Here is a 27,855-nt window from a genome sequence, read left to right as displayed (position 1 = left end):
AAGAGCTGCTAACACCTTCCAGAACAATCTAACATTCATTTTAAAATATCTCTGCTGCCGGTTATTACATTTTCAAATGTTTTTTTTCCTCATTGATTTTTGTGAATTTGAGTTTGCATGTATCACTAAGCTCTCTCTATAACTACATCTTCATACTTTGAAAGTCACTGTTTCATGCTTTAAACTCCTGTCTGGAAATCTCTGAAAATACTTAGTATATCATAAACAGAAGAGTGTAGGTTCAAATTGGAAAACTCAAGTCACGGCAAATGAACATATCCGAATCGATTTCGATATCTAAGTGTGTGCATGTATTATCTGAAAAATAAGACCTAACTGTGAAGCTAAGGCGGGAGAAGAGACCAGTGGTACAGTACAGGTTTATCTGCAATGAATGTTGTTCTAAGTTGAATGAGCAAATAATGGGGTGCGGGAGGCATACGTATTAAACCTCTTAAAAAAAGCCTGATGTAAAAAGAAGTTAAAATTGTTTTTCATAACTATCACTTCATGGAGCTCTTATACATTTTGCATACATTATCTCATCTAATTCTGAAGTTCTGGAACTTGAAGCTACTTAACTGGCCTAAGATCACTTAGTTCATTTGTGACAGGACTGAAGTCAGTTCTGCCTGAAATTTGCAAAGGCCATCTTCTTTATTAAGTTATTCTGTCTTCCAGTGTGTGCCTCTCCTTTTTCTGCCAAAATCTTCAGCCTCACACCATATAATCATAGAATGAGTAGGATCAGAGAGGACTTTTGACAGGTGTCCTGTGAGGCCCTTGGCACAGCCTCCTTAGTCACCTGAGTTGAGTTCTCCAGGTATGTCCTTTGTGTAGGTGTGTGCCCTTCTGTTGGAGTTGAGCCTTGATTGCTGTTGGCATGTCGGTGGAAGGGATTGACCCTGAAGCTGATTGGCTGTGAAGACTGGCTGTGACTACAGTGAAGGAGCTGTTGTGCAGGGGTTGACCCTACCGAGCAGGATTCACTTTAACAGGGCTCTGGTACGGGTGTGTCAATTCTGCCCTAGGGGTGTGTCATTTATTGAGGTAGTTGGGTGTTGCTCAGGTGCGGTCTGAAGCTGGCCACGAGGTATGTTGGTTCTGGGGTCTCTTTGGAGGAGCTCTGGTGTTGGCTAAGGTCAACCATTGCCTGCATTCTGGAGTCACTTGTTATGGGCTACAAAATGATCTGCAGTAATCCTTTTAAAAGCTAGTTTGCTATAGAATCATGGACAAAGAGAACTCGTGATAAATTTGCTAAAGTTAACATGTTTTAAGACCAATTTTAAGCAAACTTTTTTTCTTTCCAGACAGTGTCTCTCAACAATAATAAAAAAGTATGACTCCTACCTGAAGCACCTATTGAAAACCCAGGTATTAACCTTTTTTAAACTCACCTATCAATTCAATAAGCATTTATTAAGCACCTACTCTTTCTCTAAAACTTTGCAAGTTTCTTACATGAAGATGAATAAAGCAGAGTGTCTACACTTGAGTGGCTTTCATTCTATCATGACAAACAGACAAGTAAATAGATGTGTTTAATGAACTGTCATAGGTCCTGTGAAAGATCTATGTGTATACAGGACACATGAAAGGGGTTTATCAATTTTACTTATTTAATCTGAATGCTGAAAAATGAATATGCCAGGCAGAGAAAGAGCATGGTGATGAAAGGTAGGAAGTAGGGATAACTTTCAGCAAAGAAAAACAGGAACAAAAGCAGTTAGGAAACAACCTGGTGTGATTAGGAAATAGTATGAAATTTGTAATGACTACAATTAAGGTTCAAGGTGAGAGCCTGGAAAGAGACCAGATGAAAGGGACAAATGGGAGCCAAGTTATGTAGGATCTTCAGAACATATTATTGATCATTTAAATATTTTCCAATTTATCAGGTAATGGTATGGAGCCAATTTGCAGAGCAGTAGAATGACAGATGAGTGGTTGGAGGGGTTTTTGATTAACCCAAAGAGATGATGAAGGTGTTGACAAAACTCTAATATAGGGATGGATAAGAGGGAACAGATTCATAACAGGTGAAAATGTGTAATTTACATGATTTGGTGAAAGACTATGAATGACAGAAGAACAGGTTGTCTAAAATACCTCCAGATTCCTGGCTATTGACTGACTGCACCTAGACGTCGATTCACTAAAATGGTGAGGAGAGAAGTTAGCTTGGCGTGGGAAAATAGGGATTCACTCCAAGACTCCTGAGATATGGTCACCAAATGAGCATCCAAGTTGTGATCACCGTTAGGCAGATCATTTCTTATAGCTTGTTCTTCCAGGGAAGGGTTAATCTTCCACAGACAAAACACCATATGATTATAGAAAATTGTATAAAAGAATGATTTTAAAACAAGTGAGGACTACTTTTTCCATTAAATAATTTGACTCCTGATATATATAAAAGGACATAGATCCTAAGTAACTATTGCTAATATTAATGAACAGTAAAAGATTCTAAAAATAATAAATTTGTTTCTTGATATAGATACCAAATTCATGTGTGAATTCCATGTAAATATTTAAAGACACGGTGATGACAAATACAGGGCTGATATTCCTTCCTCAAGTATAATCTTCTCACTCTAATTCCATTTTCCTTTTTTGAGCCTGGCCTGAAGCGGGAATTTTAAAATGTGAAATGTGAAAATAATTCAAAATTAAATCACATTAAGTCTCATGAATGTGTCATAATTAGTACTTCCGTCAGCTTGCTTCCTCACCTTTGTGACAGTCATCCTTTCTAGTGTAGAATTTGAAATTTACCAAGACCCAGGACAGGTTAAGACTTCATTCCTAGATCATTTATGTATCTTGACTACATGCAGATATATTTTTGAGGTTATGGTAGACTACTTATAGATGAATTTTAATTATCTAAATGTCAAACATCTGTTCTATTCATGCATCATAGACATCTTTACACACACACACACACACACACACACACAAACCATACACACACAAGTTGTTGAGAATCTGTTAACAGTTCTTATTTTCCAAATACAGACGTTTGATCGCATTACTCATATATGAAGAATCCAATATTTCCACTTTGAAAGAAAGCATTGACTTTTGCAAATTTTTAAAATATGACTTACAAGTTGGCAAAACATCAAAGAAATGCTGTCTTTGTATTATCACTGGCAAATAGTTACCCTCCTCCACATCTGAATTATTTTGTAAGTAGGCCACAGCGCCTGAGATCTTCCAGATGAACTCCATGCGAAAAGATGAGCTTTTTAAATGAGATTCTGAAGCAGAATCAATAGTAAATATCTGAGAAGTGAGGACAGACTATGATATTATCAATTCACAATTTTGCACTTTCTATTTATTTGACAAGTGAATTAAGGAGCATTTCATCAATGTCGACAACAGTATCAAGTTGAAAAAGAACATGTGTTTATATTTCCCAAGCTTATATTATTACAATAGCTTGAAAAATTAACAAATATACAGGCTGAATAAGTATGACATTAATATTACTGAATTTCAATGTAGATAGTTTAAGTTTCCAAATATTTTCTATCTTCAGCAATGGTTACTTAACATATTTTTTAAACTTGATTTATTTCAGATTGGGCATCTTGAAAGAATATTTCCCTAACATATTACTTACTGCACATTACTGAACTATTCAGTCTCTAGAGTCAAGAGAAATGGAAGTCAGAACATGTTCTGAAGTTGAAAAGACAGCATATTCACATAAATAACATACATAGAGAAGTATTTATACAGAGCAGAATAAAACCAGATTTCAATCTAGGTGAATGAACCTCTAATGCAAAGTTGCTTCTCCCTAGTAGCCTCTGATATACGTTCTCCAAAATTTTTATTAAAATGTCAACTAGGGTTTTTAGAGAAAGAAATTCCTATCACTGATGACAAACTTATACTACAATTTAGTAACTGGTGAACTAACTGTAAACTAGAGGGATCTTGATTGAGAAAAATCTATTCATGCTTCAAAATGTGGTTTGGCTTCACAAAATATCTATCTGGTCTGAAAAGAGCTAAAACCCTCCAAGCCCCTTACCATCCAGCCCATGACTCAGAGATTATATCAACTAGACAACCAGAAGAATATAGGGCAGGAGGAAGGCAGAATATTACTTAACTCACACTTTTCCCTTCCCAAGACCCAAATACAACTGTATTCAGTCTCTGTGCAGAGGCTGAAAATTCCATATATAAGTAGAAAGAAAGGGAGTGCCTAGGGATCTTATATATTAGCTTTTTCAGGACGGAAGCTCTTGTAGTAACAAGCAGATCTATAGTTGGATATTCAAAAGTTCCAATTTGAAACAGAATTTAAACAGAGAGCCCGGCCAGTGTGGCTCAGAGGTTGAACACTGACCTAGGATCCAGGAGATCTTGGTTTGAATCCCAGTCAGGGCCCATGCCCGGGTTGCAGGCTCCATCCCCAGTAGGGGGCTTGCAGGAGGCAGCCGATCAATGACTCTCATCATTGATGTTTCTCTCTCCGTCTGCCTTCCTCTCTCTGAAATCAGTAAAAACATTTTTTAAAATAAATAATAAACAAACAAACAGAATGACTATAAGGACAGAATTTAGGAACGGAGATTCCAAAGTCAGATAGATGTATATGCCAACCCTCTGCCAACTATGGAAGTTTTTATTTATCCTACCTAGAGTTCATATTATGCATCACTAAAGTTAATAAAATAAAATATAGTATAATGGTATTTTTAAAATTAATGAAATGGTGGTTGTCATGTGCTTAATACAATATAGTGTCTGGAATATAAAAAGTGTTCAAGGAAAGGTAAGTACAATGTTACTTTATTGCTATTAGAGTTACTGTTTTTAACACTTTACAGAGGACTGTATAGGATCCAGAAGAAAAATGTCACAAAACTGATTTGCATTAGCAATAGTATATAAGAACAGGTAAAAAAGGGAGAAAAAAAAAAAATCATTTAAAAATTGGATAAAATTAATGGGTGACTAGGGTCAGTTGTAAAATCACAAAAGGAAAAGTCAAGGGGAAGAGATAAAGTCGAGTCCCGAGGAAAATAAAACACAGCTGCAGAATTGGAACCTATCTCAGCAGCAAGCGAGGGCAGGCTGAAATTACTAAAAGTCAGACCTATTATGTATTGAACACTCCTGGACTTGAAGAAAAAGAAAAATGTGAAGGGGAAAGTGACTCTTCAACGAGGCAGGTGGTCACTAGCCGGCGCCGTTCGGATTCCTAGTGAGAAAGGCAGTGTCCAAGGGCTTCGGCCAAGGGGTGCATGGTCCGACGTTCGACTGGGAATCTGTGCACTGGGCCATGTAATACCTGGGGGACGTCTAATAAGAGATACAAATTGAAAAAGAATAGTGAAGAAGGCATTCATGCTAAACAGTAAGTTTAGGAACAAAATCTTGCCAGAACCGTAGGATCTGCCTGCAGGCCCCTTCAAGACCTTTTTTCCTCCATGTAAGAGTTCTCCTTTGCTGACAAGCATTCTGTAGCTTTTCTTTACTGTTTCGCACCGAAGTGGGCATCCGTCAGCAATATCATGTTTAGGTTTCCTTTGAATGTCCACCCGAATGGAATCAAACCGCCATATGTGCTTTTGAGCCATGTGTCTTGTTGCTCAGTGTTGTTCTTGAGATGCCTTCGCCTTGCCCCACGTGGTTTTGATTTGCATAGCACTCAATCAGAGAGTGAACTTCATTTTATGTAGTCTATTATTTATGTACATTTGAACAAATATCAAGGGTTCTTCTAGGGGATATACCTGAGGTCTTAGAAGGTGAGGGGACTGGAGGTTGTGAGCTTTCTTTGTGTTTTGTCGTTGCTTTCATTATCAGCAGGGCACACCACGCGTCGGATCCCTCCAGGGGCGAGCTACTATTTCCTGAATTCGCAGTGGAGCCTGTGATACCAGGGTGTTGTTTTTCTCCATGTACCTGCTTATTTATTTATTTATTACTTACATTTATTGGGGTGACACTGATTTGCTGCCAACAGCCCCTGTTTGTCTGTGCCTCGGTGCTTTTGTCTCTCCCCCAGAGTACCTTTTCTTGTTTATTACTATTAAAAGTAGACTCATTTTTTTTGTAGTAAGGTAAAGGGAGTTTTTTGTTGTAAGGACCAACCACAGCCCGAGGCAGACTGTGTTCTCAAGCCTCAAGACGGGATCTTCACGAGAAGCCCTGCCCCTCCACACGTGCCTTTCCTTTGCAGCGTGTGCAGGGGAGTTTTCCGCCCTGCTTCCCAGTGTTACCTGACCTCTGATTAGCATCAGGTAGGATCCAGAACTCAAGACAGAGTCTCCTGCCCCTTCCAGGAGCAGAAGGTTTTTATTTCTACTTCTCTTTCATCAGCAAAGGATCTTGAGCTACGTCTATCTCTTCCCCAGAGGCAAACCGCTTTTCTTTCTCTTCCCCTCCCCGCAAAGCAAGATTTTCTTTGCCTGGGATCAGGGTGACAGAGGGTGTGCTGACCCTCCCCGGGTCATCATCTTCCTGGGACCATCAACCGGCAGCTTAAGGCTTTTGCTTCTAAGAGGGCCTTTCACAGAAGTAGGCAGGGGTTTGTGTCTGTCCCACAGACACAAATATGTGCCTACAAACCTGCACCATTACATGGGCCTTCCTTTTCCTACGCTGCCTTCAATATTTCCCCTGAATAACTGGTAGGTGTCTGTGGAAAAGAGCTTCCAGATGGAATGTAAACTCCTTGAATTCCCAAATAACTCAAATTGACATGCCAGCTCATACCTAGCTTTTAAAAATTTGTTAACATTTTAGCTGGTTTGTTTTTCCCCTGTTGTATAGTTGCCACCTCTTTGTCCTGTGCTCTGCCAAAGGTCAAAGGCCGTGCGCCCCATCCCTCCTTGAAGCAGCCTATTATTCTCTGGATTGCAGTATACTTGGTTATCTGGTGACCTGAAGTCTCTAATGTGGTCAGAAAAAATAGCAATTTTGTGCATTACCTGCCTTTTTTCATTGTTACAGTGGGACCAAAGTTGAATATTTTAAGCTGAAATGGAACTCCAAAGACTATTTTTAATATTTAAGAAAAAAGCAGTTTATAATAGCACCAACTATTAAACCTGGAAAGAAAGTAGTTCTAAGTTCTCAATTTGTCTCCAAACTCTTTAATTGAATTAGATAACTTTCAGTATGTAAATATAAATATAAATTCATTAAGGTTTATATAAAACCTGGAAAATGGTAAGCGATTACATGGCTGTTTAAACAGATCTTACTTTGGTCTTCATCACAGCTAAATGAAGGGGGGGGAGGGTGAGGAAACTTTATGCTGCTTTGTTTTATTTTGTTTTGTTTTGTCTCCAGAAAGATGCAGAGGAGAAAAGTTTGCCACCAATCTTCTCCAATGTTCCAAACACTTTTAAGGTAAGTTTAGTATCTAAAGCATTGGACTGCTACTCTTTCAGAGTCTATGGTACATCACATATTTCCTAAGATAAGCTTGGAACCTAGCACACAAAATAATATCACAGCACAATTATCAGTTTTCATGAACCCATAGAGTCACAATTCTCTGGCACAATTTTTAGCCTAAATTCTTGATATGGGTGGTAAAAATTAATACAGCTACACATAACACAGTTACTCAGGTAATCATCTTCCTCACTCAAGGCCCCTGGGTAGAGAGACTTCCTTGGAAGTTCTCTTGGTCAGTAACCATTGTTTTTCTTCTTCCACTTTTTCCAGGTGACAAACTATTCAGTGTCAGGGGTTTATTTCAAGACCACAGCTCCAGCTCTGAACCTTCCCCTACCTATACCAACTAGTTTAGATCTAAAATTTCAGCACTTGTCCCATTGTGAGCAGCAAGACCAATCTCTAAGCCTACATCCAGTTTGACCATTTCCCCCAGGCCAGGCCACTGAAACATCAATGTCCAAGCTGCTACTCTGGCCTTAAGTTCTTTCTTTAAATTTCTCTCACCCAGAGATTTATCTTATCTTATCTTTGCTTTGGGCTAAGCTTTACATTCACATGTTTCCTTATAGTTCACCTAGTATTTATATGACTGTGCTTGTGTGTGTGCGTGTGTGTATGTGTGTTTCTCAGTACAACAGTTGCTAGAGCTAGAACCCCCATTGCATTTCCACGTACCTGAAGGCTGTGTCTACTTGGTTGTCCCCTTGGGAGCTCAAGCCCTGTGTATCAAAACTATATGCCTAACAATCCCACCAAAAAAATTATCATTCTGCCTGTGTGTTCTGCCATAATGAATGGCACCCTATCCTCTTGGTTTTCCAAATATGAAGTTTTGCTATCATTTAAATCTAACCCTTCTGTCATTCCTCACATCCAGTTAATCACCAAGTTAATTCTACTATTTCAATATTTCACTTAACATATTCTATCAGTCTTAGTGATATGTGAATATAATGAATATGAGATTTATCTTTCAGAATTTTTTGAAGATTAAATGAGATAAATAGATCAGATGAGAAGCACTGCAAGACTAGAGTAAGAGATGAAGTAAATTAGCTACCAAGTGACACAAGTCAACCCACCATTTGCATTTCAATTCATAATATTTTATAGATTTCCACAAATTCACGTCACATACATACTCAGAAGGCATAAATGAAAACTAAACTTAGTACCTAATATGTACCATTCTCACAGTTTTTAATTTTCATTTTCTTAGTTATCTGGGGCAGAGTCAGGATTTAAACACATAACCTGACTTCAAGACAGAAATTCCGGTACACTATCTGAATGAGCATATTAACTATATTAATTGTGGGTTGCTCTCCTTTGTGAAAATCCAATTTGTCAAGCTCAGTCTCAAAGGTAGTACCCCAACCTAAGCTTCAGTTCAGATTATATGCATGAAAAATGTGGTGGGATTCTTAACTTTCTAGTTATGGAGAGTATATGTCTTTCAATAATCAATGTAATAATGAAATAGATCTGGCCATGCCACAATGTTGGTTCACAGTGAGGTCTCACATGAATAAAACAGCTGACTTTTTTCGTGTGAATGACTTATACATTTGACTTCCCTAAGTTATAATTGAGTGGTTGTATTTTCTTAATCTGCGAAAGACAAAATATATCCCAATTAAATTACATCTTCTCACATTATGCTCATTAACAGTGTGTGTTAACATTTTTGGGATTCCGATTGTATTGGTCACAGTATTAATTCACTATTCTTCCTAGGTTTTTGCCATCCATTTACAGTGTTTATAAAATCATATGTAAGGGATACTGGCAACATATTTAAAAAATTGCTTTTTCACAAAAGAGACAAAATGGCATTTCTTTAATATAATGCCCATTTCATGTCTGTGTTTTGTAATGTTTTGCTAAGAAAATGACCTAGATTGAGGAGAGTTAAAATCTCTTTGGGGTTGCGAATCCATCTATGTGGAAAAAAAAGGAAAAATATTTTCCCACCTTTTTTGATTAAACTCGTCTAATCCTCCATTAAAATGGCCGTGATGTTGGTGCCGGAGCTGACATGTTTTGAAAAGCCACCATCGTTAATGACATGGATGGAGTTCATAAAAATACACAGAGCGAAAGGGATTGGCACAGAATTAAAGAAGAAAGATATTTCTCAACATACTTACTGATAATACACGGAAAAGAATACGATCAAAATAGAACAGTTTTTTAAAAAATGAAAGTTAATTTAAGAGCATGTGAAAAATGAGAAATAAAAAGACTAATGGAAAGTTCTTAAAACGGTGAGCATGAACCTGTGCATAACCGTCTAAAGGGCAGCTGGAAGTTTGATGTTAAGAAGGGCCGGTCACCGCTGGAGGCCGCATTTGCCATCAGCCATTTCTTTGGAAACATCAGTTGCTTCGAGGACGGTCCATTCAAATGGTTACCAAACACTCCTAGGCCAGGCTTCACTGCGAAGCTGCGTTTTCATGGTTTTGCCTCCTGTTCAGGGCTCACAGAAACAGGCGCATCCTGGAACTTTCCGTGGGGCGGCTGTCATTTGCCTTGTTTTCAAAGTATTTTGCAGAAACCAGATGCCCTGTCCCTCTCCTTCCTTTCCTCCTCATTACCCTCTCTTCCTCTCTCCCATTTTATGTCAGATAATGTTAAATTAGAGTTGGAACTGTTACATACAATCTTAATAGTCCTACTTTTGAGCATTTGCTCAGTGCACACTGTAGCTCAGGCCATGGGATAAGCAGTCTTGAAAAATCTTCTCTGTACATAGGAGCAAACAACCACATTTTATTCCATTTCCCCTTCATGAAAAGAGAAGTAGTGTAAAGATAAATCAGTGTCCTATCAATTTCAATAAACTGTAAGATATAAATTCTTTTCATCTACAGCAAAACGTGGAAAATATTATTGAAGAAGTTAAAAATATATGCAGTGTTCTGGGATGTGTGGAGACCAAGCAAATTACAGATGCTGTAAATGAACTAAATCTAAGTCTTCAGAGAAAATCAGAGGTAAATATACTAATTTATTACACAGCAATTATTTTAAACCTGAATTCAATAATTAATTAAGGAGAGTGAAAGACTGAACTGCTATATATGTGTTTCTGTGTGTGTGTATATATATATTTCAATCATTTAGGGACCATCAAAACGACTCTATTATACAAAGGGATTATATAAATTAAAAGGAAATTTCTTACACCTTTGAAGTTTGTAACAACAATATAACTTCCAAGTGAGACTGAAATCAATCCTGCAACCCACTTAGATGAATATGCTTATGTAATAATATTCACAGGCCAGCGTTTGCATAGGCTGTTAATGGCCCTCATGTGCACCAGTACTTGCAGGCGTGAGTGTCCATGATGGCATGGTCACACATATATGTAGAAGAGGTCGGTTTGTGGCATCTTTTGCTGAATTTGCAATGCACACTACCTCCATGATCCAATATCCTGCAATAATTTCTTGGGTTGTTGGTTTTTTAGTTTAAAATAATGAGTATTATGTGATTTCTTTTTTTCAGCTCAGAAATCTGATGTGGGTGTGATTATTGCCTAAGAAAAAGAATAGGTCAGTTTTATTATTAGTTTATCGAGGGCTTAAGCAGAAAAATATGATGATTAGGATGATCATGATAATAGAAATAATAACAAGTACTGGATAGTACATTGCAATAATAAAATCGTTTCACTAATATATTACTTAAGTTTTATTTTATTTCAATTCTTCCTCACAGCAATGCTACAGAGTAGATATTTTAATGTTTGTTTCATTATTAAAATCTGATGCTTACACTGCTTGTATAGAGTATTAATAGGGATGCCCACCCAGACCTCTATACACCTTCCAGTGTGCAGGAGACTTCGTAAGAGAGAGTTACCTGCATCCTTACTTACATGTGAAAGAACACCACAGATTATGTTACATTATGTATGCCAACCTTGAACTTTCAAAAATGGATTTAGAAAGTGGACAATTATATCAATATATAAATAAGTGTGCTTATTATTTCAAATAGGGGACTATGAAACTTTCTATGTTTTATTTTAATTAGAACATTTTTGTGATTAGCTAGTAATAATGAATATAGAAATTTAAATACCGTATTTGCATACATGAACAGGGACAGTGATTACTCTGAGGAGCAATGGAGCCTCATCACCATAAGATTTTCAAGATAAACATTTATTGAAAGCTAAAAACACAAAGTAATGAAGAAATCAAAATGTAAACAATATAGTCAATAAATCCCAAAATTCAATGTCTGAGATAGACATGTGTTTACTTCCTTAAATGTTTCTTAGTGGGGAAATACCTACTCTTACACTTTCCAGTTATAGAAGGAAATGAAATAACTCTGTAGCCTCCAAAATTGTTTTTGTGTGTAGATATTAAGATCTATGGTTCTCACAAATGATAACAAGGTAAGAAATCTGATGTGAGCACATCTAATCTGATTATATTTTTCTATTCTGTGTCAGAGTGGGAAGATTATACTATAGTCTTCAAAAGCCTATCGCGAATATGTTTTGAAAATAATATTTGTATAAATTCAAAAACTTAGGAATTATATAATGTTAAGAAGAACCTTCTAATAGCTGAGGTTAAGTCAGGATAACAGGGTAGTGAGAATTTACTTTCAAAAAGCAATTCGTTTCCCTTAGGTTATCACATATTGGAGACATTACAAACACCTAAAATACAAAGAGCTTAGGGTTATGCAAACATGATTTGAATTCAAGATCTACCACTTTCTAGTTGAATATACTTTGGAAAATTCATTCACCTACCTGATTTTTACTTTTAATCATCTCTAAAACAGAAAAATAAAACAGAATTTGCAGAGTTCTTGTGAGTATTAAAAATAGTGTTAATAATTTTTTATATGTGTTATCTAAGTATTAGAAATAATATTAATAATTAATGTAAAACATTAATAATAACCCAGAAGATAGTATCTTGAATGAGAGTCATTATTATTACTGGAGGTAATGGGGATGGTGCTGGTGGTAGTTTTTTAGAATCTTCCCCAGGTGGCCAAGATGGTGTTAATTCACACAAGCACCACTTATGTCTCCATTATCTCAGGGTCGTTGATTACAGCCAGCCTTGTGACAAATGTGAACATTTGCCCAAGGAGGAGACCAGATGCACAAATGTGAACATGTGCCTTTTGCTAAGACCACTTGGTCGTTCATCCATTTTTATGTCCAGCCCTCAGTAAATCAGCTGAAACAAACAACTGAGCAAAGAATGAAGAAAATCTAATTTTAGCACGAAGCATTTTAAATGACCTTAAAGTATTACTAGATAAAAAGCTTTGCCTTTAAAACATTCATTTTCTGAAACTCCTAAAAGAATACAAAAGACAATTTTCTCTGAAATATCAAACTTTCAATATACCTGAGGCCCAGAGTATCCTTCAAGGAGAAGTTGAGTGTTTCCTAGGAAAGCAATAAACAATTATAATTCTCCAGGAAAGCTCATACTCGCATTTCACATTTCTTATATACTTATGAGCACTAAATGCTATGTGATGATTCACACAAAGAAACGAAGAGCCGACAATTATCAGTTTTATTTCAGCCATGTCAGTGACCAAAATCGACAGTCCAGTACCCCTAATAAACAGTCTATTTACCTTGAGCACACATTAAAAGTTTGCTTATTCCACATCACCTTCACTCAGATTTTTTTGTTCATCTCTTGTTCCATTCTACCTTAACTATGAGCCCACCTACACAGGAATGTTGGCACAAATATTAAGCACATTTTACAGAATTTGTGCATTAACCAAGTGCAGTTAACAATGCCAAAGTAGTTCAGTCTATCCGCCCACCACGAACCAAGATTAAAGAAATACTGAGACAGATGAGTCTTCTGCCAACTAAGTCAAACCTGAGAAGCTTTCCTTCCTCGTGGCTGCACTTTTTGGTCAACTTGTAATAGACTATTTTCCGCCCCACAGAAGTAATTAGGTATTTATTAAATGTAAGTTTTGGCAAGATGAAGAATCACATCACAAACGCAATTGTATTCATGCTCCCACCCAGCACTGGAAACAATTTTCCATCCTTCAAAATTATATTCCAGAAGCCCACATAATATATTTTCATGAAATGCTCATACAATAAATGAACCATAAAGTGGAAAATATGGTCTTACACATTGTTCTGTGGGTGGATGTCATGGTGATTTTAAAACACAAGTTTTACTTATGCATAAATTGAATTCTAGTTAAGTCAGGCTGACATCTTCAGGAGTCTCACACACATGGATGGGGTAAAGGTCTTGTATGGACCTATTAAGACTAGTGGTTGAAACTACTCTCAGATGAAATATTTTACCCAAGAGAAATGCTTTTGAAAAGGTTCACAGGAATAATGCATTTAAGTGAGAAGTTATATGTAAATTTATTTACATTTTAAACATGATAAAACTGTTTTCTCTCTAAAGGATTACTGTAGCAAGCTTCTTGTTATAGGAAAACAATTATTTCCTAGTTTACTTGTTTGAGAAATTGGGCTTTTCATTAATTGAATTTACTTAAAAGCAAACTTGTCAAAGCAAAATTTTAAAAATTTTAGTGTCATTTAAAATAGACCTTATTAAAAACTGAATTCGCTTTTAGAATGAATTTGATTTTATTGAATCTGTTAATTACCTTATATAGTTTCCATGATAATGAAATTATAACCAGCAAATCCTAAACAACTAAAGTAATCTAGGCCTCCAACAAAAATAACATAAACAAACCAATAAACAGGGAAACAAACGAAACCACCACACTAATGAATGTAAACTTAAACGATGACTAAATAAATTTCAGGTACTAATTTTTTAAATTTAGGATATGTTCTCGTGTTTTACTTTCATTTTTTTAATGTCCTAAAAATAAAGAAACAAATGAAACTACATTGTGAATTTATATGATTTTGCCCACTTTCATCCAGCTTTTTTTTTGATGCAGCCAAAAACTTGCATCTGAATGACTGCTAATAATGAGAATTGAACATACTAAGCAGAGAAAATTAGAAATGAACTTATATCAAAAGATTAGTCACTGTTGTGGAAGGGGGATTGGAGAACTGTTCTAATACTAAAAAAGCTGAGCTTATTCTAGAAATTTCTCTTTAAGAAGTCAAATAACCTAGATTGCTCATTACAACATTCAGGCTTTTTGTTCATTTTACATTTTAGATTTCCTCTGTTTAATAAGCAACATTGATATATGACACCAAGAAATACTTTGTCTTTTTATCATTCCAGAGAAATTTGTGTTCAGATTTTTGGATATTATCAGTTTGACTGTTTGTGAATTTGTTTTCTGAATAACACGTGTACCTTGTACCTATTTTTCTTTTTCAGCATTTTCATCAAAACTCAGAGACTTCAGCAAAAGGTAAAACATACACATACCCAGATGTTTTTAAGTTATAAAATCAAAAATAATTTACTTGTTTTCAATTTTTCATCCAAATATTATGGTGATGCAGACACACACAAAATGTTTTTGAGAGGAAAATGCATTGCTAAAGTTCTTTTTACTGATGGACGTGATTGTTCTGTGAGGGGATGACTATCCACACTCTCTAAACTTTCAGCCAGACATTTTCTAAATGTAAAAAAAAATTCAAGAGATCTATAAAAATGAAAGGAATACTGAAAAATATCCTTATGACTATTTCAAGGAACTATACAATTTTTAGCTAATTATATTTGTAAGAAAGTAGCAGATGTCTTTCCTCAAAGTCACTAATTTCAAATTTATAATCAATCTTTATTTAAAAGACCAATCTGCCATAACCAGCAGGAGAATTGGAGTTCACAGAGGCTGCGCGTCTACAAAACTGCAGGAGAACTTTGCCTTTATAGAAAACAGTGGATGTATGATAGGTAGTGTGATAAGGACGAAAGAGCTTGGCCTCTGGAATCAGGCAGAACTGGTTTTGAATTTCAATTCAGCCACTTTTTGACTTTATGATCTTGGAGAATTAAACTCTTTGATCCTCAGTTTCCCTAATATGCATTAAAGATACAATAGTATTTCATGTGCAGGGTGTGGTCAAGGTGGTTCTTGTTTGCGCAGGCAGATGGCATTTAGCTCCTGAACACTCTGAGTGTCTTCAAGGAAACTGACTCGTACATGCTCAAGCAACACCCTTGGATTCAGAGGTGGCAGTGCAATGTAAATAATAACCTGGTCTCTCCTCCATACCCTTAATCATTTTCAGTAGAAAGTTATATACAGAGGGATAGCCTTTCAACTCTAATTCCCACTACTCAAAAGAAGACATTCAATTATATTTGAAAAACTGCCATTTCACATCACAGGAAAGTGGGATGACAGAAGACATGGAGAAAAAACCTGGGCTAATGGAAAGATCCCTGTTCTGGGCATCCAGAAATCTCCATGACACCATAGAGGCAGGGAAGGGGATGGCCCTCCTAGTAGGCCCTCCCCAACAATATTACTAACACAAAGTCTTAGTGATAGAATGTGGAGTGAACCAACTGGAGGTATGCTTACATGGAACTGGTCCTTTCTTTCATTAGGAATGTTGGAATAAAATCCCTTCACTCATGTTCCTCAGAGTTTGGAATAGGAGATCCCATAAATGGTACAAGAATGTTCCCAGAGACTTATATTCTGTGCTAGATCATCATAGATTCTAATTAATGCATTTTCATTGCTTAAATATTGTCAGTGTTTCTTTATTTCATGATACTGATTTTTCCCAAAGTAAAATCAGAGATAATAAGCATTGCCTCTCCATATTTCACCACCATGCCCTGTATCTTCTGTCCTTAATACATTTCTAATGATGTTTGAAATGCATGCTCCATCCAGAATGCTGGAAGTAAAGCATCATGCATAAGCACACGTCTCTATATTATCTGGAAGAAGCCAATTATAACCGAAAACTGTCTATCTGCCCAAAAAGTAGAGTAGTTTGAGTAATTATTGAAATAGTTGAGAGCCCAAAACATACACTGCTGCTTGAGTTAATAAGATCTCTGACCCAACTTTATGATTTATTTTGTGTGTGTATTTATTTGCACAAGTTTGGGGATTATTAACAAGAAGTTCATGCTTCTGCTTCAGAGTACCAACAGTACAATTTGGGGACCAGGAAACAAGATATTTCTATAAATGTATAATTCTCCACTGCTGGCTGTTCAGTACAATCCCTACTGGTTGGTCCCCTGAGTGTGAGGATGCTCCTTTTAGGACTACTTTATGCTGCTTTCCTCTTCTGTCCCATTAGTTGCAAATCAATTCTAAACAATAACTTAAAACAAAAACTATTGCAGATTACAGCTGATCAAAATGCCAAATTAATAATCCAAAACTCATTTGTGATTAAGGGCTGTGCTTCTAAAATTTCTGCAGCTGAAGATATGAAAGCTATTGATTGTCTATACTCCTAGCACCTAAGCCAGGCTGCAGTTAGCGGCACAGATGGCTTTACTTGGTTTAGTTTAATTTTCATTAAGTTTTACTTAAATGTTATTATAAAAAATGTCAGAGCTATATAATAGATGGCTAATGATAAATATGGCCCTTCACAGATGACCTGATTTCTATTACTTTTCCCCCCTAGGCTTGATAGAAAAAGTGACAACTGAACTATCCACATCCATTCGCCAGCTAATTGCTGTCTATTGCAGCAGCTTTTATGCAGATTTCCAGCCTCTAAGTCTAAATGCACCTGATAACATTCCCTGCGTATATCCTGGGCTCCAGTCCCACCTTAGCTTCACAGTGTATGCAGCTCACAACATTCCAGAGGCCTGGGTGCACAGGTGAGTGGTGCTGAATTTTTCACAGAAGTGTTAATTAATACTTACTTAGCTTCTAATCACAGTATAATTTGTCTTGTTCTTATTTGCAAGGGCAAATATTCCATAAAATTTTGAAAGGTAATCTGCATAAATTCATTCTTATTCTTAAAGTCATTTTTGAAAACTTTATTCTTAATGCCTATTCTATTCCCCTCAAGTCTTCTCCCATTCTCCATATTAAAAATGACTGCATGTTGTCAATGTATCATTATGGAAACAGAAAATGCTCATCCTACCTAGTGACTGTCCTAAATTTTCTTGTTTATGTTTGAATCTAAATGACTAGTGCCAATTCACAGAACACATACACACATGTACACAAAGAGGGAGACAGAGAGAGAGAGAGAGAGAACATACAGGAAGATGGAGAGTGATTAAAAATCATTAAAAAATCACTGATACCCATCAAGTTGTGAGAGAGAAATATTTTGTGAGATTAGTACCTGGATAAAGTGGAAATTAGGCAAGAGTTATTTGAGTTACAATAGCAATTAAGCACAATTATGCATGGAGCATCACCAGAATTTAGGTTGACTTCATTTTTTGTAGTATATTTTTAATAATTAGAATAATATTACAACAATTTTTTAAGTCCCTCATATTAAATCTATAAGATGATACTGATTAAATCAATTAAATTTGCTAGGAGAACAGTAACTTATTAATGGGTTCATTGCACCCACTGCATATACATCTTAAAGAAAAACTACAAGAAACAATTTTAGTAAAAATCAGAAATAATTGTTATATTGGCCTGTATTTTTGCAAATAACTGAACTGTACACATATTTATAGAGTCAATCAGAAAGGAAGTTTTACCTTTTTGTGTAAAAAACACTATCTCCCTGTCCATCTACCTCTCTAATCTCTCTATCCACATTTCTTTAGAACCCATGGCATGACAATGATTTTATGCTATTTCTCTTTTTTAATTTTATAAAAAAAATTAAAGAGTTGATGTTTAATATAATAAATTGCTACTCTAATGAATGTTCTTCATAATTTTAACTATTAACATTTTTAACTTTAATTCCCATGGAAAAACTATGTAGTCAGATAAAAATAAAGAAAGCTATATGCATAGAACATGGTGTGACACTTAGTTTTGTTTATTTTTTCTATTGTTTTTCTATTTTTTGTTCTATTTACTTCTGCTCTAATCTTTATTATTTCCTTATTTCCATCAACTTTGGGCTTAGTTTTTTCTTCTTTTCTGGTTCCTTGAGTGTAAAGTTAGGCTGTTTATTTGTGACCTTTCTTTTTAATGTACGCATTTGCTGCTATAAACTTAGTACTGCTTTTGCTGCATCCCATAAGTGTTTGTATGCTATGTGTTCATTTTCATATGTCTCAAGAAATTTTCTATTTCGTTTTTGATTTCTCATTTGACCTAGTGGTTATTCAAAAGTGTTAATTTTTCTTAATTTGTGAATTTTCCAGTTTTGTTCCTGCTGTTGAATTCTTGTTTCATTCTATTGTGGTCAGAAGATGTGCTTGGTATAATTTCAGTCTTCTCAGATTTGTTAAGACTTGTTTTGTGACCTAACGTGATCTATACTGGAGATTGTTTCATGTGTTCTGGAAAGAAATATGTATTCTCCTAATGTTGGGTGGAATGTTCCATATATATCTCTTAGGCTCATTTGGTCTATAGTGTTGTCCAACCCCTCTGTTTCCTTATTGAGTTTCCTTCTTGAGTTTCCTTCTGGTTCTATCCATCATAATCAGTATTGACATCTTCTGGTATTATTGTGTTGCTGTCTATTTCTCCCTTCAAATTTTTCAGTGTTTGCTTAATATATTTGCTCCAATTTAGGATGCATAATATTTACAATTGTTATATCTCTTGAAAAATCTACCCCTTTATCATTATTTAATATCCTTGTCTCTTGTGACAGTTTTTGACTTAAAAGCCTATTTTGCCTATTTTAAGTTTGGCCACTCCTGCAATCTTTTGATTACTATTTGCATTGAATTTCTTTTTCTATCCTTTCACTTTTAGCCTATGTGTGTCCTTAAATTTAAAGTGAGTCTCTTGTAGACAACATATGGTTGGATCTTGAATTTTTATCCATTCACCTATGTTATGTTTTTGTTCATGCAGTTTAATCAATTTACATTTAAAGTCATTAATGATAGCGCAGTACTTTATATAGCCATATTTTCATTGTTTTCTTTCAGTCTTATAGCTTTTTGTTCCTCTTTTTCTCTCTTCCTGTCTTCCTTTGTGTTTTGCTGATTTTTGGTAGCAGTATGCTTTGGTTCCTTTCTCATTTTCTTTTGTGTATCTTTTACCAGTAGGTGTATTTTGTTTGTTTGTTTGCTTGTTTGTGGTAACCATGGGCCTAATATAAAATTTCTTATATGTAAAACACTGTTTTAAGGTGATAACTTCAATAACATACAAAACTCTACTCTTTTCTTCTCCTCTCACCTACTTTATATTATTGGTATCACAAAGTACATCTTTTTATACTGTGCATATTTTATAATTATAGTTTTTGATGCTTTGTTTTTTAAATTCTATACCAGAGTTAAAAGCAGTTTATGCACCACCATTACAGTATTACAGCATTCTGTATTTGTCTATATATTTATCTTTACCAGTGAAATTTATAAATTCATATGCTTTCATGTTGCTATTATTCTTTTACTTCAACTTGAAGGACTCCCTTTAACATTTTTTATAAGTCGGATCTAGAGGTGATGAACTCCCTCAGCTTTTGTTTATCTAGAAAAGTATTTCTTTCTCCTTCATTTTCTGAAGGACAGTTTTGCAAGATATAATATTCTCGATTGACATCTTTTTCTTTCAGCACTTTGAATATATCATTCCACTCCCTTTGGGCCTTCAAGATTTCTGCTGAGATATCTGCTGATAAACTTATGAAACCTTTCTTTTTACCTTGCCATGTCACTTATCTCTTGCTGATTTCAAAATTCTCTCTTTATCTTTGACATTTGATAATCTGATTTTAATGCATTTTAGTCTGGTCTTCTTTGGGCTCATCCTAGTTTGATCCTTCAGATTTCTTGAATCTGGATGTCCATTTTCTTCCCACAATTGAGAAGTTCTCATCCATTATTACTTCACATAAAGTTTTTGCCTCTTTCTCTCTATCTTCTCCTTCTAATACCCACACAATATGTATATTGATCCAGTTGATGCTGTCCCAAATTTTCTTTAGGCTTTCTTTGCTCTTCTTCATTCTTTTTGTTTCTAAGACAGTATAATTTCAGATGACCTATCTTTGAGTTGACTGATCTTTCTTATGCTTGATCAAGTCTACTCTTGAATTCCTCTAGTGAATTTTTTAAAAATTTAATTTAGTTATTGTATTTTTCACTTCCAAAATGTCTTGTGATTCTTTTTTAACATTTTCTTTGTTAATATTCTCATTTTTTATTAATCATTTTCTTGTTGAACATTCTTATTATGGTTATTTTTAATTCTTTGTCAGGTAATTCATATACTTCCACTTATTTAAGGATAGTTTCCAGAGATTTATTTTGTTCCTGTTGTTGAGCTGTGATTCCCTCATTCTAGATGTGCTTGTTATTTTATATTAGGTGCATTTGAAAAATAGCCACCACTCCCAGAGTTAATGGATTGGTTTCACACAAGGAAAGACTGTCCCAATCAACCCATCTAGAGATCTTGGGGGCCTTTCATACCTTTTTTGTGGGTACATATTCTCTGGACTTTTGTGTTTAAATTCCCAATTAGATTTTGCTTCTTTCTTCAGGAGATACTCTAATGACTGTCTGTGCCACTACAGGTTGTCTGGTGCAGGTTATCTCTTTTTTGTTCTCCACTGCACCCAGGCATCCAGGATATGTCAGGTCCCATCAGCATTCTGAGTTGAGTAAGACAGAAACCAGTCCTTCATACAGCTCCCTGAAAAAGCGAGATGTACATTCCATTTGTCCTACTTCCCTCTCTTACCGCCACCACCACCACCATCAATGGAGAGGCCACCAAGCTGTATCAGCTCCTCTTTAATGCCCCACAGATCCTCTGGAGCAGCAGCAATCCACCTAGCTTTTTTTTGTTCCCATTGGTCCATTGTCCCCAGACATCTAGAGTATAGCAGATCCTGTAAGCCTCTAAAACAGGCAGTACAGAAACTAGTCCCTCAGGCAGTTCCCCAAAAGTAGAACAATGGATGCATACTCTAACTCTTTCTCTCCCTGGGGAGAAGCCAGGAGTTGGGGGGTTTCTACTATTTATTTTGCAATGAGCTGGGGGGAAGGACTGTGATGAGTGAGTATGTACTAGTTAAACCTTTGTTCTCAGAGGCCCCAAACTGGTACCCATTTCTATTCAGCACTTAAATAGAAACCAGTCTCTCAGATAGCTCCCTGAAATGTCTGAATGTTAGATGTATGTTACTATCTTCTCTTTCCCACCCCAAGGAAAGGCTGGGACTTGGGAGCTTCCTTCTGATTTACTGGGTGAGGGGCTCTGGAAAATGAGTACCATGAATTTTCTTACTGATCTCTATGCGGCTGGTTTTAAACTTGCCTGTGGTGCAGGAGCCTCTTAACTTTTTTCTGGGTTGTTCACAAAAGGAATAGATGGACATATTACTGTTGAATTGGTGTCTCTGTAAGGGAAGGAGAATCTGGGTTTCCTATTCTGCCATCTTGCTGACATCACCCAACATAAATTCTTAAAGTAGTTTTTAAGTCAAACTTTATACAAGCAAACAGCACTTTATCATTTGACTTTTAACTGTAACAATAACTGACCCATGGAGAAAACTGACCCATATAGAAAACTTGTTTCTTGATAGTGTTCAGCTTATTGAATCAATGTTGTTTCTTTTTAGCTATAAAGCATTTTCTTTTTCCTGTTGGCTTACCTATGCTGGAAAGAAGCTGTGCCAAGTGAGAAACTGCAGAAATATTCCAGTCAAAAAATTGTTTTTTTTCTTGGTCAACTGGAATGAAACGTAAGTTTAATCTTTACTCTGGCAGAATCATTTATCTAATAAAGATCAGAGGTTTAGTTTTTTTTGTTGTTTAACTGAAGCATGTGATTTAAAAAAATGTTGCCAGTTGATTTGATTCAGGGATGTGATAAATATGCTAGGGCTAATAGATTAATGACTATTCAAGTCAACAGATTAAAAGTCCATTTAAAAACCTGGACAAGTGTCCAATCCACATTATCTAACTGATCAAAGAAGGAAATTAGAAAAAAGGAGAATTATTAATTATTCACAGACTATGGATCAAACAAATACCCTCTATTTGTAGTTGGAGGGTGGTAGATTCCAGATATAACAAAGAAGAAAGAAATTACCAAATAATATATGTAATCTCCATTTTCCCACAAAAGCCAATTAGTACAAATTGGTTTGAACAGTCAAGTTTTTTTACAATAATTATCTGTGCACTGTGTAAACTGCCATCTAATTTGGGATGACTGGTTCCTACTTCCCCATTTTATAGAGATTTATTATATCTATAAGGAGAAGTACCTTCTTGCTATTATCCATGTCTGCCTCCTCTCCTCTGTTTCCCCCACCTCAAACCCTCGCTTTACTCAGAATCTCAGGGGACTCATAAGCTCCATCTATGACTCTTTTCAAGGTTACTTATTCTTTTTCTTGCTGTTTTTATTATACTAATCTGCTGTTATTCAGTCATTTATCTAGGTCTCCATTGCTCACTAAGAGCCAATTTTCTTCCCATCTCAAGTAGAAGAAAACTCCTCAGTTCCCTCTACATCAGGCCTTACAGGAGGTCTGGCTTTCTTGGGAGATAATTTGACTCCCAAAATTGCACTTTCTTATTGATAAATTTTCAACATTTTAGAAGTCCTATGATGGTGTTAGATAACACCATTTATCTCACTCTTAGTGTTACCTCAATCAATGGATACATGTCCTGAGACATAGCATGTGGTCTTTAGTTCCTACACACTCCATGATTGTTCAATCCCAAAACAAATCCTCCTTTTCTAGGACTGTGACAACCTTTGTCTCCCCTGCTTTGGTTAAGGTTCTTAATTACTTTGACCAAATGCCTGACCTTCAATTATGACATCTCATTCCATTGCACAGAATCAGTTCTGCTTGTGGTTCCCTAATTCCTATAAGGTAAAGTACAAATCATTTAGCATGGTACACAAGGCCTTCTGTGTTTTGCCCCTGCCTATCTCTGAACCTTCATCTCTGGAGTTAACCCTACTCCTGTCTCGGCACCCAGCCACTCTCTGCACTTGACCTATGTACACTAAATACGAAATGAGAAGTTACGCCTCTGCTAAGGGTCCTTCATCTGTCAAGAGCACAATGCCCTCACTGCCCACCTTGAGAACACCTTATTGTCTTTCAATATACTCTTCCATTTTCTCTATAAACTCCTTCCGGCATCATTCAAAAGAGTGGCCACTTTTTGTGTGTCAATTAGTCTGAACCTCAAACTACTCCCTTGTGGTCCTTTACTGAATGTATTTGTTTATATTTCTGTTTGCTTCTGCTAAATAATAAAAGATCTTTTTGGTTTTTGTTTTTTTTATTTTAAATTTTCTTATTCTATCTTTAGCGGCTTAAACAGCACTAGGCAGAATAAGAGGCCTGTAAGTGCTGCTAGGCAAATGAATGAATTTTGTGTAATAAGTAACTCCTCAAAACTGTTATTAACCAGCTCAATTACTAAAATTATTCTTCTTAATTAAAACTTGTTCCTGGTTGTTTCAAAAAATCAGATTCATTTCCAAGTGACAGCTATATTCCATCATTTAAACAATTCAAGAGAAAAATTTAATTCTAAAGTCATTTCAAAGAAAAAAATTCTCAAAATAGATTGAAAATAATTAGTGTTGTTGGAATAACTACCTTGCTATATTTTTCTTTTCTTCCTTCAAGATTGTGCAAGTGTTATGTTTCCTGGGTGAGTTTCTTTGATTTCCTTAGTAGTTAGTTACTTCAACCCAGAATTATTTTCATTTTGTTATTTTCATTAAAAATATTTATTTACCATTTTGTAGGTGCCTATAGCATTCTTTATATATTTTATTAACATGTGCCATTACTCTGTAATTGATTATACACTTCATTACTATACTATAAATTAATGGAACAAAAACTGTGCTTTTTAATAATATGTGGCATTGATTTTGACCACCTATTATATTTTAATCATCATAGTATAGTCCCAAAATACATCTCATCTCAACAACAAAAATACATAGCAGGTGCCGTCATCTCCATTTTATAGATCAGCATATTGATGTTTACAAGGATTAATTAACTTACCCCAAGCTACACAAACAATAAATCGCAGAACTGGTATTCAGACCACGCTGCCTCCAAAGCTAATGTTTTACTGTGATTTCCATACATTTCTTACAAAATATAAAATTTTAAGCAGAGTATTTATATTATAAAATAGTTATATATTAAATTAAAAAATAAAACAAAACTCTACTACAGCTATTTTCAACCTTTTTCATCTCATGACACACATAAACTAATTACTAAAATTCTGTGGCACACCAAAAATATGTAGATTTTGCTGACCTGACAAAAATATAGGTATAATTTTGATTGATTTACAAAAAGCAATAATAATAGTAATTACCTACCCTTTTTGCTCCAAAGTGACTTTTTAAAAAATCATATGCCTATACTTTTATATATAAGGATTTCTGGTACCAAGAATTAACTATTCAGACACAACCGTTTTATGCTACATGACCAATAATATGCAACTCTATTATATGACCTATATATTTATGGTTCAAGACAGGGCAGTCACACTGTACAGCTATTGTTGTGTTGGCTGTTGTTATTTTTTTACTTGACAACCTAAGGGAGAAGAGGTCAGTGCCCCTGACTAAAGAGTCAGGTATTGCATGTTTTAAAAACTCTTACAGCACACTAATTGAAAATTGCTGCTCTACTCCAATCTTCCGCCACCAGCCACCACCAGCCCCCTTTATTTTTTCTGCTTTGCAGCAAAACCCTTCCAAAGAGTTGTCTCTATCCACTTTCTTCAGTTTTTTCTCTCTGCTCTAAAACGTATTCCAATCAGGCTTTCATTGCCTCTGCTCCTCTGAAATAGCCCATTAGAATCACCAGTGTCCTGCATAGTTAAATCTAATGTTTGTTTCTCAGTCTTCATCTTACAGGATCTATTAGGAATAGTTGTCAGTGTTGATCTCTCCCTCCGCCTTGAAATATGCTCCCCATTTGTGTCCCACGTTCTTTTAGCTTTCCTCTCCCCTCATTAGACACACCTTCTCCACCTCCTTTTCTTCCCCAGACTAATGGTCTTAGCCCTTAAGCCTCTCCTCTGTTGTATCTGTTCTCACTCCTTTAATTTGCTCTCATAGTCACATGACTTTAAATGTGCCAGCAACTTCCAAATTTATAACACTAGCCCAGGCATCAATCACAAATTCCACATTACACATGCAGCATGTCTAAGACTGAACTCTCAATCTTACATTCCAAACTTTTTCCACCCATAGATGGCCACCCTGGGTGATCATTTCCAGTTCCAGGTGTTCAGGTCGAACCCTTCAGGTGAATCTCTTCCTCTCAGACACCATGTCCAGGAAATCCCACTGGCTCTCTCCTCAAAACATTTCTAGGATATTACTTCTCATTACTTTCATTGGTCTAAACCACCATCATCTCTCCCCTGTATTTCAGTAGTAGCCTTGTAATGGTCCCTCTACTCTCCTTGGGCCTTTATAATCCTTTTCACACAGCACCTAAAGTGACCTCTTTTAAAATCTAAGTCAGGCCATACTATTCTGTTTAAAAATCCTGAAATGGCTTCCTGTTTTGTTTAGACAAAAGTCAAAGTCTTTACAATGGTCTATTGTTCTATATCAGCATTAAAGGAGAGTTATTAAAAAATGTGACTTTTTAAATCTGCCATTTCACTATCAAAAACTCACTCTGATTTTAAGAAAACTATCTCCTATAGAAGAAAAAAAATGTTTAAGAAAAATTTAATGTTCACTCATTTTTCAGGAGTAGAGTAAGGGAAACATACGGTTAAAACTCGAGGTCTGTGCCAGCTGCTTGGATAAAAAGAAGCAATCTGACTTCACTTATTGAATTGCCTCTTAAAGTATTTTTCTTCCTTTTTTTTTGTCTAAAAGCCCATTTCTTTGATTTTTCAATAGCCATGTAGAAGTTGCAGAAAAAGAGTTCTCATTGAATGTGAGTTATTCTGGCTTTAAAAATCCATATGTATTCACGAAATAAATAAATAACTGTTTAGAAAGCATGCATTCTTGCCCCAGAATAATTTACTTTTATTAATAAAAAATGAGCAAATGGAGATTGGCAGTAACTACCCACTGTAACTTCTCAAATTTTTGTCATTTTTAATATAAAAAGTTCACTAGCAAGTGAGGTTATACATGAAGAAGCCAGACTCAATGGGAAAAAAGAACATTCTAGATTACCTAAAGAATTGAAGTGAATTTTTATAGCTTCCATTCTAACACAGAAATATGAAAACTGAATAGAAATTCAATTACAGGTAAAAGAGGGAACATTCAAAAATTACTGGACATTCCACAGGATCATTAACATCTTATGTTGATTTTCAGAGCTTCTCGTAAGCTGAGAAATATGCCCATATCATCGTAAGTGAATATTATGAGTATTAAAGAATATGAAACTAAATACTTTTAGTTTTAGCTATCTAAACATGTAACAATTTAATGTTTTAGTAATCTAAACCTTGCTAATCTTTAAAAATAGAATTTCTTTACTCTTTGGATTAAATAATAAATATAATGCTGACATGCAGCCTACCATTTTCCATATATTGTTTTTTGCAACATTCACTAAATTTCATGAATAAAGAAAAACAAGGCTTAGGAAGATTAAATTCATTGCTCAAGGGAGAACATATTATTTGTCATAAGCCAAAATTTGAACGCAGTTATCTCCAGACTTAAACCTCTCGCTCATCCTCTCCACACATAGTTTACATATTGACATCTCAGAGTTATTCTTAGTTTAATGATATCATGTCCTAAATTACATAGTTCAGTTAAAGGTACCCACTGTAATATATCTAGAAGCCTAGAACTCATCTTTAATTCTTCATTGTCCTATTCCACTAATACACTGTCAGTCAAATATTAATTATTCATTTTACCTCTAAGATAGTTCTTGTTGTCTTTCCTTTTGTTAGCTGATTTATTACCACCTGGATCTGGACCCGTTCATCTCTGGGAACAGAATCTTGAAGAAAGGGGTGTGTCCTTTCTCAAAATCGGTCATGGCCACTGAGCTAAACTAGCTCCTCTTTATTCCTGAGGCCGGATGCCGCTGGCCACTCACAAAAGGGAGTCACCAATGTCTTATTTGACACTCTGAGTAAGGACTGCCCCCTAGTATTCAGGTTAGATGGCCAATTCTTAGTGTGAAAAGATGCTTAATAACACCTAAGGCTTCATCTGGGCCAACCTCAGTCAGCACCTTCCAACTGGATAATAGGCTTTGGTCATCATCGGTCCTCTAATAACCACCCATGGCTTAAACAAGTTGATATCAAAGTTCAACTGGGAAATCAGGGCCAGTGGATTCTG

At 35.7% G+C, this 27,855-nt stretch overlaps 1 protein-coding gene across 3 annotated transcripts in view; it reads left to right on the top strand.

Annotated features, from left to right (window-relative positions):
• The window catches only part of PIK3C2G (phosphatidylinositol-4-phosphate 3-kinase catalytic subunit type 2 gamma), a 233,360-nt gene that overhangs the window by 36,924 nt on the left and 168,581 nt on the right, over positions 1–27,855 (top strand). Inside the window, exons 7-13 of one of the 3 annotated variants that reach the window (XM_087813943.1) lie at positions 1,314–1,377; positions 2,298–2,343; positions 7,292–7,392; positions 10,320–10,442; positions 14,805–14,838; positions 17,042–17,243; positions 22,115–22,237. In XM_087813943.1, coding sequence (XP_087670069.1) covers positions 1,314–1,377; positions 2,298–2,343; positions 7,292–7,392; positions 10,320–10,442; positions 14,805–14,838; positions 17,042–17,243; positions 22,115–22,237 — 693 coding nt within the window. The remainder of the gene's footprint in view (positions 1–1,313; positions 1,378–2,297; positions 2,344–7,291; positions 7,393–10,319; positions 10,443–14,804; positions 14,839–17,041; positions 17,244–22,114; positions 22,238–27,855) is intronic. The other 2 variants (XM_016197491.2, XM_016197493.2) reach the window with 2 other exon arrangements.

This window comes from Miniopterus natalensis, chromosome 2, assembly GCF_054644295.1.
Source record: "Miniopterus natalensis isolate mMinNat1 chromosome 2, mMinNat1.hap1, whole genome shotgun sequence".
Classification (NCBI taxonomy): Eukaryota; Metazoa; Chordata; class Mammalia; order Chiroptera; family Miniopteridae; genus Miniopterus; species Miniopterus natalensis.
This window is presented reverse-complemented; position numbering and strand designations above follow the sequence as displayed.